This window comes from Coregonus clupeaformis, chromosome 24 (assembly GCF_020615455.1).
Source record: "Coregonus clupeaformis isolate EN_2021a chromosome 24, ASM2061545v1, whole genome shotgun sequence".
Taxonomy (NCBI): Eukaryota; Metazoa; Chordata; class Actinopteri; order Salmoniformes; family Salmonidae; genus Coregonus; species Coregonus clupeaformis.
In genome coordinates this window covers 15,729,398-15,742,518 of record NC_059215.1, presented here as the reverse complement: position 1 = coordinate 15,742,518, position 13,121 = coordinate 15,729,398, and the positions used below count along the sequence as shown (strand labels likewise).

Below are 13,121 nucleotides of genomic sequence, written 5' to 3'. Positions count from 1 at the left end.
TAACTAGTTCTCCAGCAAGACTGACCACTGACACACAGCAGTAACTAGTTCTCCATACAGCTAGACTGACCACTGACACACAGCAGTAACTAGTTCTCCAGATAGACTGACCACTGACACACAGCAGTAACTAGTTCTCCAGCTAGACTGACCACTGACACACAGCAGTAACTAGTTCTCCATACAGCTAGACTGACCACTGACACACAGCAGTAACTAGTTCTCCAGCTAGACTGACCACTGACACACAGCAGTAACTAGTTCTCCAGATAGACTGACCACTGACACACAGCAGTAACTAGTTCTCCAGATAGACTGACCACTGACACACAGCAGTAACTAGTTCTCCAGCTAGACTGACCACTGACACACAGCAGTAACTAGTTCTCCAGCTAGACTGACCACTGACACACAGCAGTAACTAGTTCTCCAGATAGACTGACCACTGACACACAGCAGTAACTAGTTCTCCAGCTAGACTGACCACTGACACACAGCAGTAACTAGTTCTCCAGCTAGACTGACCACTGACACACAGCAGTAACTAGTTCTCCAGCTAGACTGACCACTGACACACAGCAGTAACTAGTTCTCCAGCTAGACTGACCACTGACACACAGCAGTAACTAGTTCTCCAGCTAGACTGACCACTGACACACAGCAGTAACTAGTTCTCCAGATAGACTGACCACTGACACACAGCAGTAACTAGTTCTCCAGATAGACTGACCACTGACACACAGCAGTAACTAGTTCTCCATACAGATAGACTGACCACTGACACACAGCAGTAACTAGTTCTCCAGATAGACTGACCACTGACACACAGCAGTAACTAGTTCTCCAGCTAGACTGACCACTGACACACAGCAGTAACTAGTTCTCCAGCTAGACTGACCACTGACACACAGCAGTAACTAGTTCTCCAGATAGACTGACCACTGACACACAGCAGTAACTAGTTCTCCAGATAGACTAACTAGTTCTCCAGCTAGACTGACCACTGACACACAGCAGTAACTAGTTCTCCAGCTAGACTGACCACTGACACACAGCAGTAACTAGTTCTCCAGATAGACTGACCACTGACACACAGCAGTAACTAGTTCTCCAGATAGACTGACCACTGACACACAGCAGTAACTAGTTCTCCAGCTAGACTGACCACTGACACACAGCAGTAACTAGTTCTCCAGCTAGACTGACCACTGACACACAGCAGTAACTAGTTCTCCATACAGCTAGACTGACCACTGACACACAGCAGTAACTAGTTCTCCAGCTAGACTGACCACTGACACACAGCAGTAACTAGTTCTCCATACAGATAGACTGACCACTGACACACAGCAGTAACTAGTTCTCCAGATAGACTGACCACTGACACACAGCAGTAACTAGTTCTCCAGCTAGACTGACCACTGACACACAGCAGTAACTAGTTCTCCAGATAGACTGACCACTGACACACAGCAGTAACTAGTTCTCCAGCTAGACTGACCACTGACACACAGCAGTAACTAGTTCTCCAGATAGACTGACCACTGACACACAGCAGTAACTAGTTCTCCATACAGATAGACTGACCACTGACACACAGCAGTAACTAGTTCTCCAGATAGACTGACCACTGACACACAGCAGTAACTAGTTCTCCAGATAGACTGACCGTGACACACAGCAGTAACTAGTTCTCCAGATAGACTGACCACTGACACACAGCAGTAACTAGTTCTCCAGATAGACTGACCGTGACACACAGCAGTAACTAGTTCTCCAGATAGACTGACCACTGACACACAGCAGTAACTAGTTCTCCAGCTAGACTGACCACTGACACACAGCAGTAACTAGTTCTCCAGATAGACTGACCACTGACACACAGCAGTAACTAGTTCTCCAGCTAGACTGACCACTGACACACAGCAGTAACTAGTTCTCCAGATAGACTGACCACTGACACACAGCAGTAACTAGTTCTCCATACAGATAGACTGACCACTGACACACAGCAGTAACTAGTTCTCCAGATAGACTGACCACTGACACACAGCAGTAACTAGTTCTCCAGATAGACTGACCGTGACACACAGCAGTAACTAGTTCTCCAGATAGACTGACCGTGACACACAGCAGTAACTAGTTCTCCAGATAGACTGACCACTGACACAGCAGTAGTAGTTATTTGACCTTGGTCCTATGCAGCCTGCAATATAAAGGCCATGTTCTGTCAGCCTGTGTGCATGGCCAAGGCCGCCAAATATTATTATGCACTCATTACCAATGGGTGAGTAAAGGTGAGTGTGTGGTGTGTGTGTGTGTGTTTCTGTGTGCGTGCGTGCGTGTTTATGTAGATGTGTAATTGGGCAGTGGGGCAGAGCTGGCTGCTACCAGCCACATTACATAATATAAATAATATGCCATTTAGCACATTCACAGGTGGTAGATAGCGGACCCCAGATATAGAAGACAGTTATAAAATAAGTAGGGGCCACCTGATGAATACCAGAAGTGTTTTGGCCCTGCAGGACTGGAGTTGAACAGGGAGTTGGAGTTGAAGAACCCTGGTCTATTCTCCTGAATATAGGGGCCAAGCCAAGCACTGGAGGCAGGGAGTGTGTTCACACTAATCCACTCGTAGCGCAGCCCTCAGCCCCTAGCCCCTAGCCCCTAGCCCTCAGCCCCTAGCCCTCAGCCCCTAGCCCTCAGCCCCTAGAGCCCTCAGCCCCTAGCCCTCAGCCCCTAGCCCTCAGCCCCTAGCCCTCAGCCCCTAGCCCTCAGCCCTCAGCCCCTAGCCCTCAGCCCTCAGCCCCTAGCCCTCAGCCCCTAGCCCCTAGCCCTCAGCCCCTAGCCCTCAGCCCCTAGCCCCTAGCCCTCAGCCCCTAGCCCCTAGCCCTCAGCCCTCAGCCCCTAGCCCCTAGCCCCTAGCCCTCAGCCCCTAGCCCTCAGCCCCAGGGTAAAGCAACAGGGGCAGTGTGTATCTGGGTGGTCAGTACATGGGTGAGTGTGTGTACCTGGGCGGTGAGAACAGGAACGGTCTCTAGAGATCCTCTCTGTTGCTCCACCTCTTCCTTCAGCTTGTCAATCAGGTCCTGTTTCAGAGCCAACGCTCTCTCTGCCTCCTCCACACGACCACACATGTCTCCTCCCTACACACACATGGCATTTATTGGTTATTGTGCTCTGGTTAAAAAGGTATTTGGGTACACTGGCTTGCCACACACACACACACACACACACACACACACACACACACACCCTCAGTCTTGAGTTTGGAGTCGTAGTCCTTAAACAGGCAGGTGTAGGCATGCTGCAGCTGAGCTAGTTTCTTCCTGGAAGACAGAGAGGTTATTACAGTAATGATACATAATGTGTGTGTACGTCTCTTACAGTGCCTTGCAAAAGTATTCATCCCCCTTGGCGTTTTTCCTATTTTGTTGCATTACAACCTGTAATTTAAATGGATTTTTATTTGGATTTCATGTAATGGACATACACAAAATAGTCCAAATTGGTGAAGTGAAATGCAAAAAATAACTTGTTTCAAAAAATGCTAAAAAATAAATAACGGAAAAGTGGTGCGTGCATATGTATTCACCCCCTTTGCTATGAAGCCCCTAAATAAGATCTGGTGCAACCAATTACCTTCAGAAGTCACATAATTAGTTAAATAAAGTCCACCTGTGTGCAATCTAAGTGTCACATGATCTGTCACATGATCTCAGTATATACACACCTGTTCTGAAAGGCCCCAGAGTCTGCAACACCACTAAGCAAGGGGCACCACCAAGCAAGCGGCACCATGAAGACCAAGGAGCTCTCCAAACAAGTCAGGGACAAAGTTGTGGAGAAGTACAGATCAGGGTTGGGTTATACAAAAATATCAGAAACTTCCCACGGAGCACCATTAAATCCATTATTAAAAAATGGAAAGAATATGGCACCACAACAAACCTGCCAAGAGAGGGCCGCCCACCAAAACTCACTGACCAGGCAAGGAGGGCATTAATCAGAGAGGCAACAAAGAGACCAAAGATAACCCTGAAGGAGCTGCAAAGCTCCACAGCGGAGATTTTAGTATCTGTCCATAGGACCACTTTAAGCCATACACTCCACAGAGCTGGGCTTTACGGAAGAGTGGCCAGAAAAAAGCCATTGCTTAAAGAAAAAAATAAGCAACCACATTTGGTGTTCGACAAAAGGCTTGTGGGACACTCCCCAAACATATGGAAGAAGATACTCTGGTCATATGAGACTAAAATTGAGCTTTTTGGCCAACAACGAAAACGCTATGTCTGGCGCAAACCCAACACCTCTCATCACCCCGAGAACACCATCCCCACAGTGAAGCATGGTGGTGGCAGCATCATGCTGTGGGGATGTTTTTCCATTGGCAGGGACTGGGAAACTGGTCAGAATTGAAGGAATGATGGATGGCGCTAAATACAGGGAGATTCTTGAGGGAAACCTGTTTCAGTCTTCCAGAGATTTGAGACTGGGACGGAGGTTCACCTTCCAGCAGGACAACGACCGTAAGCATAATGCTAAAGCAACACTCGAGTGGTTTAAGGGGAAACATTTAAATGTCTTGGAATGGCCTAGTCAAAGCCCAGACCTCAATCCAATTGGGAATCTGTGGTATGACTTAAAGATTGCTGTACACCAGCGGAACCCATCCAACTTGAAGGAGCTGGAGCAGTTTTGCCTTGAAGAATGGGCAAACATCCCAGAGGCTAGATGTGCCAAGCTTATAGAGACATACCCCAAGAGACTTGCAGCTGTAATTGCTGCAAAAGGTGGCTCTACAAAGTATTGACTTTGGGGGGGGGTGAATAGTTATGCACGCTCAAGTTCTGTTTTTTTGTCTTATTTCTTGTTTGTTTCAAAAGAAAAAATATTTTGCATCTTCAAAGTGGTAGGCATGTTGTGTAAATCAAATGATACAAACCCCCCCCCCCAAAAAAAATCATAGATTGCACACAGGTGGACTTTATTTAATTAATTATGTGACTTCTGAAGGTAATTGGTTGCACCAGATCTTATTTAGGGGCTTCATAGCAAAGGGGGTGAATACATATGCACGCACCACTTTTCCGTTATTTATTTTTTTGCATTTCACTTCACCATATTTGACTATTTTGTGTATGTCCATTACATGAAATCCAAATAAAAATCTATTTTAATTACAGGTTGTAAGGCAACAAAATAGGAAAAATGCCAAGGGGGGTGAATACTTTCGCAAGCCACTGTAGGTAATAACCAGTAGTGATGAAAAACATTTAATAAATTCAAATTAATCGATAGTTAAATATCGCTATTTTATCTTTGGATTATATTATATCGATATTTGACTCAAGTATCAATTTGTTCTACATCTTCTTTTAAAAAAGTGAGCCAACATGTCTTCAGCATTTGTATTTATTGACTCCTGTCTCTCTGCAGCAGACACATGGTGAGCAATATGTTTAGAACATTGAATCGCAATAAAATCACAGTATTGAAAACGCAATCATGAGTATTGCAATACATATCGTATCGGCACCTAAATATGGTGATAATATGGTATGGTGAGGTCCCTCAGTATGGTGATAATATGGTATGGTGAGGTCCCTCAGTATGGTGATAATATGGTATGGTGAGGTCCCTCAGTATGGTGATAATATGGTATGGTGAGGTCCCTCAGTATGGTGATAATATGGTATGGTGAGGTCCCTCAGTATGGTGATAATATGGTATGGTGAGGTCCCTCAGTATGGTGATAATATGGTGAGGTCCCTCAATATGGTGATAATATGGTATGGTGAGGTCCCTCAGTATGGTGATAATATGGTATGGTGAGGTCCCTCAGTATGGTGATAATATGGTATGGTGAGGTCCCTCAGTATGGTGATAATATGGTGAGGTCCCTCAGTATGGTGATAATATGGTATGGTGAGGTCCCTCAGTATGGTGATAATATAGTATGGTGAGGTCCCTCAGTGTGGTGATAATATGGTGAGGTCCCTCAGTATGGTGATAATATGGTATGGTGAGGTCCCTCAGTATGGTGATAATATGGTGAGGTCCCTCAGTATGGTGGTAATATGGTGAGGTCCCTCAGTATGGTGATAATATGGTGAGGTCCCTCAGTATGGTGATAATATGGTATGGTGAGGTCCCTCAGTATGGTGATAATATGGTATGGTGAGGTCCCTCAGTATGGTGATAATATGGTATGGTGAGGTCCCTCAGTATGGTGATAATATGGTATGGTGAGGTCCCTCAGTATGGTGATAATATGGTATGGTGAGGTCCCTCAGTATGGTGATAATATGGTATGGTGAGGTCCCTCAGTATGGTGATAATATGGTATGGTGAGGTCCCTCAGTATGGTGATAATATGGTGAGGTCCCTCAGTATGGTGATAATATGGTATGGTGAGGTCCCTCAGTATGGTGATAATATGGTATGGTGAGGTCCCTCAGTATGGTGATAATATGGTATGGTGAGGTCCCTCAGTATGGTGATAATATGGTGAGGTCCCTCAGTATGGTGATAATATGGTATGGTGAGGTCCCTCAGTATGGTGATAATATGGTGAGGTCCCTCAGTATGGTGATAATATGGTGAGGTCCCTCAGTATGGTGATAATATGGTGAGGTCCCTCAGTATGGTGGTAATATGGTGAGGTCCCTCAGTATGGTGATAATATGGTGAGGTCCCTCAGTATGGTGATAATATGGTATGGTGAGGTCCCTCAGTATGGTGATGATATGGTATGGTGAGGTCCCTCAGTATGGTTATAATATGGTATGGTGAGGTCCCTCAGTATGGTGATAATATGGTATGGTGAGATCCCTCAGTATGGTGATAATATGGTATGGTGAGGTCCCTCAGTGTGGTGATAATATGGTGAGGTCCCTCAGTATGATGATAATATGGTATGGTGAGGTCCCTCAGTATGGTGATAATATGGTATGGTGAGGTCCCTCAGTATGGTGATAATATGGTATGGTGAGGTCCCTCAGTATGGTGATAATATGGTGAGGTCCCTCAGTATGGTGATAATATGGTGAGGTCCCTCAGTATGGTGATAATATGGTGAGGTCCCTCAGTATGGTGGTAATATGGTGAGGTCCCTCAGTATGGTGATAATATGGTATGGTGAGGTCCCTCAGTATGGTGATAATATGGTATGGTGAGGTCCCTCAGTATGGTGATAATATGGTGAGGTCCCTCAGTATGGTGATAATATGGTGAGGTCCCTCAGTATGGTGATAATATGGTGAGGTCCCTCAGTATGGTGATAATATGGTATGGTGAGGTCCCTCAGTATGGTGATAATATGGTATGGTGAGGTCCCTCAGTATGGTGATAATATGGTATGGTGAGGTCCCTCAGTATGGTGATGATATGGTATGGTGAGGTCCCTCAGTATGGTGATAATATGGTATGGTGAGGTCCCTCAGTATGGTGATAATATGGTATGGTGAGGTCCCTCAGTATGGTGATAATATGGTATGGTGAGGTCCCTCAGTATGGTGATAATATGGTGAGGTCCCTCAGTATGGTGATAATATGGTGAGGTCCCTCAGTATGGTGATAATATGGTATGGTGAGGTCCCTCAGTATGGTGATAATATGGTATGGTGAGGTCCCTCAGTATGGTGATAATATGGTATGGTGAGGTCCCTCAGTATGGTGATGATATGGTATGGTGAGGTCCCTCAGTATGGTGATGATATGGTATGGTGAGGTCCCTCAGTATGGTGATAATATGGTATGGTGAGGTCCCTCAGTATGGTGATAATATGGTATGGTGAGGTCCCTCAGTATGGTGATAATATGGTGAGGTCCCTCAGTATGGTGATAATATGGTGAGGCCCCTCAGTATGGTGATAATATGGTATGGTGAGGTCCCTCAGTATGGTGGTAATATGGTGAGGTCCCTCAGTATGGTGATAATATGGTGAGGTCCCTCAGTATGGTGATAATATGGTATGGTGAGGTCCCTCAGTATGGTGATAATATGGTGAGGTCCCTCAGTATGGTGATATGGTATGGTGAGGTCCCTCAGTATGGTGATAATATGGTGAGGTCCCTCAGTGTGGTGATAATATGGTATGGTGAGGTCCCTCAGTATGGTGATAATATGGTATGGTGAGGTCCCTCAGTATGGTGATAATATGGTATGGTGAGGTCCCTCAGTATGGTGATAATATGGTATGGTGAGGTCCCTCAGTATGGTGATAATATGGTATGGTGAGGTCCCTCAGTGTGGTGATAATATGGTGAGGTCCCTCAGTATGGTGATAATATGGTGAGGTCCCTCAATATGGTGATAATATGGTGAGGTCCCTCAATATGGTGATAATATGGTATGGTGAGGTCCCTCAGTATGGTGATAATATGGTATGGTGAGGTCCCTCAGTATGGTGATAATATGGTGAGGTCCCTCAGTATGGTGATATATGGTATGGTGAGGTCCCTCAGTATGGTGATAATATGGTATGGTGAGGTCCCTCAGTGTGATAATATGGTATGGTGAGGTCCCTCAGTATGGTGATAATATGGTTGAGGTCCCTCAGTATGGTGATATATGGTGAGGTCCCTCAATATGGTGATAATATGGTATGGTGAGGTCCCTCAGTATGGTGATAATATGGTATGGTGAGGGTCCCTCAGTATGGTGATAATATGGTTGAGGTCCCTCAGTATGGTGATAATATGGTGAGGTCCCTCAGTATGGTGATAATATGGTGAGGTCCCTCAGTATGGTGATAATATGGTATGGTGAGGTCCCTCAGTATGGTGATAATATGGTATGGTGAGGTCCCTGAGTATGGTGATAATATGGTGAGGTCCCTCAGTATGGTGATAATATGGTATGGTGAGGTCCCTCAGTGTGGTGATAATATGGTATGGTGAGGTCCCTCAGTATGGTGATAATATGGTATGGTGAGGTCCCTCAGTATGGTGATAATATGGTATGGTGAGGTCCCTCAGTGTGGTGATAATATGGTATGGTGAGGTCCCTCAGTATGGTGATAATATGGTATGGTGAGGTCCCTCAGTGTGGTAATATGGTATGGTGAGGTCCCTCAGTATGGTGATAATATGGTATGGTGAGGTCCCTCAGTGTGGTGATAATATGGTAAGGTGAGGTCCCTTAGTGTGGTGATAATATGGTATGGTGAGGTCCCTCAGTATGGTGATAATATGGTATGGTGAGGTCCCTCAGTATGGTGATAATATGGTATGGTGAGGTCCCTCAGTATGGTGATAATATGGTATGGTGAGGTCCCTCAGTATGGTGATAATATGGTGAGGTCCCTCAGTATGGTGATAATATGGTATGGTGAGGTCCCTCAGTATGGTGATAATATGGTATGGTGAGGTCCCTCAGTATGGTGATAATATGGTGAGGTCCCTCAGTATGGTGATAATATGGTATGGTGAGGTCCCTCAGTATGGTGATAATATGGTATGGTGAGGTCCCTCAGTATGGTGATAATATGGTATGGTGAGGTCCCTCAGTGTGGTGATAATATGGTATGGTGAGGTCCCTCAGTATGGTGATAATATGGTATGGTGAGGTCCCTCAGTATGGTTATAATACGGTATGGTGAGGTCCCTCAGTATGGTGATAATATGGTATGGTGAGGTCCCTCAGTATGGTGATAATATGGTATGGTGAGGTCCCTCAGTATGGTGATAATATGGTGAGGTCCCTCAGTATGGTGATAATATGGTATGGTGAGGTCCCTCAGTATGGTGATAATATGGTATGGTGAGGTCCCTCAGTGTGGTGATAATATGGTATGGTGAGGTCCCTCAGTATGGTGATAATATGGTATGGTGAGGTCCCTCAGTATGGTGATAATATGGTATGGTGAGGTCCCTCAGTATGGTGATAATATGGTGAGGTCCCTCAGTATGGTGATAATATGGTATGGTGAGGTCCCTCAGTATGGTGATAATATGGTATGGTGAGGTCCCTCAGTATGGTGATAATATGGTATGGTGAGGTCCCTCAGTATGGTGATAATATGGTATGGTGAGGTCCCTCAGTATGGTGATAATATGGTATGGTGAGGTCCCTCAGTATGGTGATATGGTATGGTGAGGTCCCTCAGTATGGTGATAATATGGTATGGTGAGGTCCCTCAGTGTGGTGATAATATGGTGAGGTCCCTCAGTATGGTGATAATATGGTATGGTGAGGTCCCTCAGTATGGTGATAATATGGTATGGTGAGGTCCCTCAGTATGGTGATAATATGGTGAGGTCCCTCAGTGTGGTGATAATATGGTATGGTGAGGTCCCTCAGTATGGTGATAATATGGTATGGTGAGGTCCCTCAGTATGGTGATAATATGGTATGGTGAGGTCCCTCAGTATGGTGATAATATGGTATGGTGAGGTCCCTCAGTATGGTGATAATATGGTATGGTGAGGTCCCTCAGTGTGGTGATAATATGGTGAGGTCCCTCAGTATGGTGATAATATGGTGAGGTCCCTCAGTATGGTGATAATATGGTATGGTGAGGTCCCTCAGTATGGTGATAATATGGTATGGTGAGGTCCCTCAGTATGGTGATAATATGGTATGGTGAGGTCCCTCAGTATGGTGATCATATGGTGTGGTGATAATATGGTATGGTGAGGTCCCTCAGTGTGGTGATAATATGGTATGGTCCCTCAGTGTGGTGATAATATGGTATGGTGAGGTCCCTCAGTATGGTGATAATATGGTATGGTGAGGTCCCTCAGTATGGTGATAATATGGTATGGTGAGGTCCCTCAATATGGTGATAATATGGTGAGGTCCCTCAGTATGGTGATAATATGGTATGGTGAGGTCCCTCAGTATGGTGATAATATGGTGAGGTCCCTCAGTATGGTGATAATATGGTATGGTGAGGTCCCTCAGTATGGTGATAATATGGTATGGTGAGGTCCCTCAGTATGGTGATAATATGGTGAGGTCCCTCAGTGTGGTGATAATATGGTGAGGTCCCTCAGTGTGGTGATAATATGGTATGGTGAGGTCCCTCAGTGTGGTGATAATATGGTATGGTGAGGTCCCTCAGTATGGTGATAATATGGTATGGTGAGGTCCCTCAGTATGGTGATAATATGGTGAGGTCCCTCAGTGTGGTGATAATATGGTATGGTGAGGTCCCTCAGTATGGTGATAATATGGTATGGTGAGGTCCCTCAGTATGGTGATAATATGGTGAGGTCCCTCAGTGTGGTGATAATATGGTATGGTGAGGTCCCTCAGTATGGTGATAATATGGTGAGGTCCCTCAGTGTGGTGATAATATGGTGAGGTCCCTCAGTGTGGTGATAATATGGTGAGGTCCCTCAGTGTGGTGATAATATGGTGAGGTCCCTCAGTATGGTGATAATATGGTGAGGTCCCTCAGTATGGTGATAATATGGTATGGTGAGGTCCCTCAGTATGGTGATGATATGGTGAGGTCCCTCAGTATGGTGATAATATGGTATGGTGAGGTCCCTCAGTATGGTGATAATATGGTGAGGTCCCTCAGTATGGTGATAATATGGTATGGTGAGGTCCCTCAGTATGGTGATAATATGGTATGGTGAGGTCCCTCAGTATGGTGATAATATGGTATGGTGAGGTCCCTCAGTATGGTGATAATATGGTATGGTGAGGTCCCTCAGTATGGTGATAATATGGTATGGTGAGGTCCCTCAGTATGGTGATAATATGGTATGGTGAGGTCCCTCAGTATGGTGATAATATGGTATGGTGAGGTCCCTCAGTATGGTGATAATATGGTATGGTGAGGTCCCTCAGTATGGTGATAATATGGTGAGGTCCCTCAGTATGGTGATAATATGGTGAGGTCCCTCAGTATGGTGATAATATGGTATGGTGAGGTCCCTCAGTATGGTGATAATATGGTATGGTGAGGTCCCTCAGTATGGTGATAATATGGTATGGTGAGGTCCCTCAGTATGGTGATAATATGGTATGGTGAGGTCCTCAGTATGGTGATAATATGGTATGGTGAGGTCCCTCAGTATGGTGATAATATGGTATGGTGAGGTCCCTCAGTATGGTGATAATATGGTGAGGTCCCTCAGTGTGGTGATAATATGGTGAGGTCCCTCAGTGTGGTGATAATATGGTATGGTGAGGTCCCTCAGTATGGTGATAATATGGTATGGTGAGGTCCCTCAGTATGGTGATAATATGGTGAGGTCCCTCAGTGTGGTGATAATATGGTATGGTGAGGTCCCTCAGTATGGTGATAATATGGTATGGTGAGGTCCCTCAGTATGGTGATAATATGGTATGGTGAGGTCCCTCAGTGTGGTGATAATATGGTATGGTGAGGTCCCTCAGTATGGTGATAATATGGTATGGTGAGGTCCCTCAGTATGGTGATAATATGGTATGGTGAGGTCCCTCAGTGTGGTGATAATATGGTATGGTGAGGTCCCTCAGTATGGTGATAATATGGTATGGTGAGGTCCCTCAGTATGGTGATAATATGGTGAGGTCCCTCAGTGTGGTGATAATATGGTATGGTGAGGTCCCTCAGTATGGTGATAATATGGTGAGGTCCCTCAGTATGGTGATAATATGGTATGGTGAGGTCCCTCAGTATGGTGATAATATGGTATGGTGAGGTCCCTCAGTATGGTGATAATATGGTGAGGTCCCTCAGTATGGTGATAATATGGTGAGGTCCCTCAGTATGGTGATAATATGGTGAGGTCCCTCAGTATGGTGATAATATGGTATGGTGAGGTCCCTCAGTATGGTGATAATATGGTGAGGTCCCTCAGTATGGTGATAATATGGTGAGGTCCCTCAGTGTGGTGATAATATGGTATGGTGAGGTCCCTCAGTATGGTGATAATATGGTGTGGTGAGGTCCCTCAGTATGGTGATAATATGGTATGGTGAGGTCCCTCAGTATGGTGATAATATGGTATGGTGAGGTCCCTCAGTATGGTGATAATATGGTATGGTGAGGTCCCTCAGTATGGTGATAATATGGTATGGTGAGGTCCCTCAGTATGGTGATAATATGGTATGGTGAGGTCCCTCAGTATGGTGATAATATGGTATGGTGAGGTCCCTCAGTATGGTGATCATA

At 45.3% G+C, this 13,121-nt stretch overlaps 1 protein-coding gene across 8 annotated transcripts in view; it reads right to left on the bottom strand.

Moving 5' to 3' along the window:
• LOC121537221 (NF-kappa-B essential modulator) overlaps positions 1–13,121 on the bottom strand; it is a 65,568-nt gene that overhangs the window by 10,646 nt on the left and 41,801 nt on the right. For all 8 annotated transcript variants that reach the window (XM_045207058.1, XM_045207059.1, XM_045207061.1 and 5 more), the window contains 2 exons: positions 3,259–3,332; positions 3,015–3,148 (listed from right to left, as the gene is read on the bottom strand). In XM_045207058.1, coding sequence (XP_045062993.1) covers positions 3,015–3,148; positions 3,259–3,332 — 208 coding nt within the window. The remainder of the gene's footprint in view (positions 1–3,014; positions 3,149–3,258; positions 3,333–13,121) is intronic.